At 46.7% G+C, this 7,217-nt stretch overlaps 1 protein-coding gene across 1 annotated transcript in view; it reads left to right on the top strand.

Moving 5' to 3' along the window:
• The first annotated feature begins 1,063 nt into the window (after positions 1–1,063).
• TMEM272 (transmembrane protein 272) overlaps positions 1,064–7,217 on the top strand; it is a 14,409-nt gene continuing 8,255 nt past the window's right edge. Inside the window, exon 1 of the mRNA XM_042866363.1 lies at positions 1,064–1,121. Within this exon, the coding sequence (XP_042722297.1) occupies positions 1,064–1,121 (58 nt within the window). The remainder of the gene's footprint in view (positions 1,122–7,217) is intronic.

The raw sequence follows: 7,217 nt of genomic DNA on the forward strand, positions 1-7,217 counted from the left end.
AGCAGGCTTCGTGTCCTGTGTCCTGAGACCACAGGGAGAGGAGGTGTGATTTGGGATCTCTTTCTTCCAGTACTTCACCGTTACCCACATGTCCCTTTCTGATCAATATTTCTTCTGCACCTCAGAACAACCCCAGTCTCATTTTTCGCCACCTATTCACCCAGTTGGTGCAGATGGTGGACCTGCCCGGAGGCTTGGAGCATGTGCACATGCGTGTGAGAGCTTTCCAAACTCCCGTGAACACTCTCATCAGCACTGGATTGGACTATTTAACTGTCCAATGCTGTTTTATGCCCAGCCTGGATGACTCACTGACTGCTCATCCCTCACCCCATCATAAAAGTTCTTCATTACTAAGCCCTACTTTCTAATCCAGCTACTTTCTAATGAAAGGCATTGTGTTCTGAGCTCCCTGAGGTTTGTAGTTTCCATTCCACGTCCCTCTTCAGAACAGTCCCTGATCTCAAAAGTATCTTCTTCCCCTCTTTTCCCCTTTTCTTTACTTCACTTTTGCTCACTAAATAATATTTGCAGAGATCTGCATTGTGTAGCAAATTGTACCTCCGTCACTTGGCTTTCTCACAAGGTCAGATGCACTTTGTGCTGCTCCAACTCCAACCAAAAGTGAGGGCTCTGGTTACCCCCACCCCCCTACTTACCAGAATCTTTGGCAGATGTGTACATTTTCCATGGCTACTGTCCAATTCTTCACAATTACCCGGATCCGGCACTGTACAAACTGTGCGTGAGTAGGGTGGCAAAAAGCAATGGGCGAGGCAAGGAGCAATGGAGAAGCAGGTTTTATGCCACTGAAAACCAGGCTTGAGAGGCTGTGAAGGCCACAGAAGGAAAGCATCTCCCAGGGTGTTCAACTCTGAGTGCATCATGCTTTCACTGCCTGCATTTGGGGCTGATTTGGGGGGGCCTTCAGGGTAGTGAAAGACTACAGAAGTGTGTGAATCACTCTGAGCCAAGATATTTAGTTAGTTGAAGACACTGCTTTTGATTTTCATAACTGTATTCACTTCTGTATCCCCACAGACAGCCCAAAAGGTGCTTCACAATGCCGGCTGGCCTGGAGAAAGCTTGTCACCGCTGCATATCCAAAATTGCCAGCAATGGTAAGGCTGCTCTGGGAGTAACCTCTCTCTGTATTTAAACAGCTCCACAGCTAATAGAAATAAGTCTAGAACGAAGTTAAGGTGGCACCAAGTCCCACCTGAATTTTCCTTTACTTCCCTGCTTTCCTTTTCCTTTCCTAAGTGATTTTAAGTGCCGATAGAGCATCCAGCAGCAGTTGCATCTCTAAAGTATCTACCTGTACTGTTACGTGGATCAGAGCAGGTTGAGCAGAGGGTTGAGAGCCAATATGTTTAAAACTCCCACTGACTGTATCTCCTTTTCACTCTGAGTTGCACACAATTTTTGCTTTCACTTTTAATCTACAGCAGTTTCTAATTCCACTCAGATGTACAGAGAAGAAAACTCCTTCATCCACTTGACCACTCAGCCTAATTGATACCTCACCCACACAACCGATTGCAGTCGTCAGTCCATGGAGATCAGGGTCTTTTATATGAATTTCTTTGGCTTCACTTCAACGGCTCTCAAAGTTCAGAACAAACTTTAACTTGTGATTAAGTCACATTGCTCCTTGCTGCCTTGCAGTCCTTCAGATCAAACAGCAGCACTGATGAGTCCCAAGTGCATTTTAGCATGAACAGTTGTGGGAGAGCAGAATTCAGCCAAGCAGCTGGGACTGCTCTTAGAGCTGGTGCTGGAGGAGTAGCAGGGAAATGACCAGAGGTGCATGGAACAAAAAGGCAAATGCAGTGTGTCCTCTGATTTTTGTTCCTACTGGTTAGGAGAAAAACGTCACTGTTCCCTGCTGGTACCAGAGCTTTAATGATGGCTGAGAAAACAAAAGATCTTTCTGAAGGTTTTTTGAAAGAATGGGATTAGTTCTGATCTCATGCCTGCTCCCTTACCTCAGGAGCACCTTCTTGGATACCCACAAAGTCCCCCTTATGTAAAGCAACTCAGAAATACCACCCAAGAAACCCATTACCTTTAGTTCCTCTTTACCTTTAAGTTCAAAATCGACTTGGCTTTAGCTACAGATCAGCCACTGCATCCCAAACTGATTTTCTGTTTGTTAGAATGCAAACTCCCCTAAAGTGCCCTGGTGCTTCATTTTACATTTTCTCATCACCCCGTGTACATTTTTCAAATTGCATTTCAGCACAGCCCACGTTGTACCTATTGTTTCCTGATATTTAAATGACTCTGAAGAGTCACCCAACTTCCTCAGCATCATTTACATTATTTTCGTTCTTCATACAGCAATTTAAGCTCAGAACATTAGGGCAATATTAAATAACTGACCACAGAATAAAAGGCTAATTCACTATGCTGAGTCTCTTGCAAAGCAAATCAGCGGCTCTTTATGTAATGCCTACACTGTATTTAAAATTGCATCTGGAAATTAAGCACAAGGGTCCAAATTCAGCACTGAAGTCATGACATAGCTGTAATTTAGTAGCTAGAGACATGGCATAAAATTCAGTCAAGCTGTTCTGCAATATTGCCTAACCCCCGCAGTGCCTATAATCTTTATGTATACACCTTCACCATTTGGTTGAATGTTCCCAGGTTACTGGCACCCCTTTCCAAATTGTTACTGAGGAGAACAGTGTTGCTGGTGTCAGTCCTGCAACCAGAAACTTAAACTGTAGGTGTTGTGATGCTGGCATAGCTTACTTGGGTATGCAGCTACTAGTGACCTGTTTCACAGTAAAACAAGCTTTTCTAAGCAGACAGTGATGAATGGCATATAGCAAACAGCTGGAGGCTGAGGTTGGGTTTGGTCTTCAGCTCAACTTTATTGCACTCTCTTCGCCTCCAGTGGTGACCTTGCACTGGTACTGGAGACTTCTGCAAGGCTCTCTCAATCTTGTAGAGGTTTCCTGCAAATACCATGAAGGAGTAAAAGGTGGATGAAGATACCTGTGATGTGTATGCACTCTGTTACACTGCTACCTTCCACACTGCCCTATAGCACACTGTGACACTGCTTCCTAAGTGCTTTCCACATGCATCCTTGCAGCATCCTCCGAAACTGCCTTAATGCACTTCCAAAATGAGTGGTCCACTTCCCAGAAGTTAATTGAGGTTAATGATGGATTCTGGCTTCTTTATTCCTATTTCAGCTCCTCTTTAATGCTGATTTCAAGTTATAGAACCATAGAAGATCAGAAGTTGGAAGGGACCCAAAAAGATCATCGAGTCCAACTCTCGGCTCCACACAGGACCACCTATAATTCAGCTCTATGTCTGAGAGCCTTGTCCAGATACTCCTTGAATTCCAGCAGCTTGGTGCTGTGCCCACAGCCCTGGGCAGGCTGTTCCATGCCTACTGACCCTTTCCCTCACCCCCAGCTGCCTCCCCTGATGCAGCTCCACGCCGTTCCCTGGTTCCCTGTCACTGTCACACAGAGCAGAGCTCAGCGCTGCCCTCCGCTCCCTGTGAAGAGCTGCAGCCGCCATCAGGCTTCCCCTCAGCTCCTCTGCTCTCTGCTGAACACACCAAGGGATCTCAGTTGCACCTCATACATCTTCCCCTCCAAACACTTCACCATCTATATAGCCTTTCTTTGGACACCACATTCTTCTTACATTCTGGTGCCCAAAGCTGTACGCAGTGCTCCAGATGAGGCTGCACTGGCATGGAGTCTTCTCAGAGGCTGCCATGCGCATCTGCATCCCAGGTATCGGGCTGTAAACCAAATTTACTGACATCCACACTGCTGCAAGTCAATCCCTTTCAAAGCAGAATCCTGTTGGGGCTGAGAAAGGGCTGCTGTGAATTTATACCCAGACCTTTGCTCCTCAACTTGCCTATGAAGATAAACCCTGGGGTGAATGAAAAATTTGGAAAAAATATTCTCCTTTTTTATCAAAAAGTTGGCAGGCCATAGAACAGTGTGGCTAAAGTACCCAACACCTCATGTATTATGATGTATACTGTCAGAGAGCTTGCCATGCGGTCTCCTGAGCAGGCTGCACTGCTGCCATACTAGCGTGCCATTCACAAAGTGGGTAGATTAAGATCTGTAGTCATAAATCACTTCAGATCAGAAGAGAGACCAAGCCACACAGCCATGGTGTTGGTGGTGATTTCACGCTCATTTACTTCTGTGCAGTGGAAGAGTGTGGGGAGCTCTGGCAGGAGACTGAAAGCTCAGCTAAACTGTGGGTTTATGGCATTGAAAAGTCCTGCTGTGCAGGAGGTGCTCTGCACCACCCTGCTGATTTTCCTGCCCATAGATTTCAAGGAATGTGCAAAACGGAAAGCTGTTCCCTCTCCTCTTTCTCTGCTGTGACTGCACATTAGGGTTGCTTGTGTTGCCTCCCATAGCAGGGCCTTGCTCATGCCGATCACAAAACGGCTGCCCCAGCAGTGGCTCTGCTGCCTGATGCCATGACAGCAGCTCCTCAGAGCGGGTGCTCTTCTGATGTTCCTCTGAACCATGCCTGGCCTCATTTACCTCACTCAGCTGTGGTTTTAGAGACTGCCAGTCTTTTCTTGCCTCTTTTTCTAGGACTGGGTCCCAGGGCTCTTTTGACGGGCTGATGTGGTGATATTGCTGACTTAGAGCTATTGCTAGCCACGTGTGTGAAACTGCATGGACAGCAGCTCCTTCTGTAGAACTGCCTTACTACCTTGCGACAAATTGCATTTTATTGAGCAATTTGTCTTCAGACCAGACTGGGGCAGCACAATCCAGGCAAATGCAGGCAGAGTGTGTGTGTCCTATCTGAGGAGCATTGCTCTGAACCCCCCCTCAACGAATTGGGGAAAACGGTCTTTAGCTCTGCCAGTTGCGTAGCCAATTGTTGAGAGTCTCACTTTGTTGAACACAGCGCTGGAAGCCTTCCCAGACGATGCATCTGCCCCTCCAATTCCAGACCTAAGAGGCTAAGGCTGAATGGGAAGATAATGAGTAAATACATTCCCAGCGACTGCTGTGGGAGGAGAATTAATGAACCATTATCTTTTTCTCTTGAGCCGCAAGTTGTCCCTACCTCCCATTTCTCTCCTACAAAATCAAGCTTCTGGGTAGAGATGTTAGACATATACGAGCCAGCTGTGTACCAGATGCACAGCCCCACATAAATGTGGGCCTTGCTGAGCCTCTCAGGGCTCATCACAGCATCCCTCCCCATTGATCCATGCACTGCCAGGTGAAGGAATGGCACGGTGCCACCTCCAACTTGTTCCTGCAGGAACAGGAGGAGGTGATACCTCCACCAGATTGGTGGCTCCACTCAGAGCTGCTGACAGCACTGTGATGACGGGACCTAGGGCAACACTGGGGAATCGATGCAGCCCCTGCCCACTTCAGCTGCATTCATTTGGATGCTAGGTACATTTGTTGAGATGGGCACTGCTTGCTGGTGATGTGCATGGGTGTGTTTGAAGTCCAACTGAACTTCAAACACTGCTCTAGCCGATGAAAATTATAGTCTAGATAACATAACAGCAAGAATGTCTGGCATGAAATGGGACACTTGGTGAAAAGGAAGGGTCTGGGGTGTCAGTGTTTGAAAGAGCTTAGTCAAAGGTAGGATATCACTCAGGCAGAGGAGGAGTTTCTGGTCTGTGTCGAATTCAAGACACGGAAGAGCCAGAGCAGGAATGTGTGTGAGAGAGGCCAACCGGCAGAGAGAGGAGGAGTGGCACAAAGGAACAGAAGTGCTTTCTTCAGCTCAAAATATCTTCAGTCTCCACCAATTCATAGAGATAATAAACACGCTGTTTCTGAGAGAGACAGTCATCTCTCAGGCACAGAAGTATGAGCTCTATGCTCCCTGTTAAGGAAACACAAGCAGTGTGTGTGTGTGGGGGGGGGGGGGGGGGGTGGATTCCTGTGAAAAGTGACTGCAAGGCAGAAAATCCAGATTTTGATGGTGCCACTACGTCTCTGATTCAGTTCCTCCTTCTGGCAAATGGAGGCAGTGCTGTTTCCCTATTCCTACAAGCACCCTGATGGTGATGCTTTGGCAGCACTGCGCAGCCATCCTGTGCTGCACTGCACAGCATCGTGTCACAGGCAGTGCGTCCAGTCCCACATTGCACAAAGGGAGCAAATTGTTTGGCAGAGGCTGCAGTGCTGGGATATGAGCTCTGACTTCTTTCATAATCTTCCACGGAGGCACACTACTCTTTTCTTAACCCTTCTGCAACTTATGCCTACTTCCACAGTCTATGCCTACTGCACATTTGCTTTCTTAAGCACCTACTTGCAGATCAAGAAGTGCTCTGCAGGGACGCTCACTGCAGAATTTCCTCATTATGATTCCCCCTCATTTTCAGGAGCAGCATCTCACTTTAATACTGCAGAGTGCCCATGATGAGGCACAGAGGTGGCAGCCTTTGCAGAAGATAGGCTGCTCACGTTGTCATTGACACTGGATTTCTGCAAAAGTAAGCACTCATCCTCAGTCGCATCAGCCTGTGCTGGGAAAGTATGGGGATTCAGAAACAGCAGCAGGTTTCTGAGGAGTAACTAGGCACCTCAGAGCCTCTCATCCAAGAGAAAGGTTGATGCACACCCCTGGAGTATCCCTCCATGGAGCTAGAGTATCCCAGTGATAAGCTGTTCTCTGTCTTTGTGTCCATGTGCTGAGCTGGGTCAGGCAGCCAGACTAACCCCGAACTCTCCACTTGTGCAATAAAGATCACTTATTTAGCTATCAGGGAAAACCGAGTGTAATGGCATTACAGCTGCTATTTGCTTCGCAAACAGACACGGCTCATCAGTTGCCATGGATTAGCTCATGTGAGCTGCTTGTTATCACACACTATAACCTGGCAGTGTCTGAAGCTAGTGCAGGCTAACAAAGCCTTTGCAGTCAGATATTTAAAAGTAGTAGCAGCAAAAGTACTTTGTGTCTCTCATTGTTTTATTGCTGATGTAAGAACTAAAATGTATTAATTAAAAAATAGAGGCTTGAGCTCTGGAAGAGCAGCAGACCATTTCCTGGTCTCATCGTCTCAGATGCTACACAATAAATGTGATATTCCCCCTGCATCTTGTACACTGCAAAGCACTGGTGGAGCTTCTAAACTCCAATAACACTGTCTTTATTTTCTTTTTCTTTTTCTTTTTTCTTTTCTTTTTCTTTTTTTTTTTTTTTTTTTTTTTTTTTTTTTT

The sequence above is a fragment of the Lagopus leucura genome, unplaced genomic scaffold (assembly GCF_019238085.1).
Source record: "Lagopus leucura isolate 7727_CA_CO unplaced genomic scaffold, USGS_WTPT01 Super-Scaffold_100001, whole genome shotgun sequence".
Taxonomy (NCBI): Eukaryota; Metazoa; Chordata; class Aves; order Galliformes; family Phasianidae; genus Lagopus; species Lagopus leucura.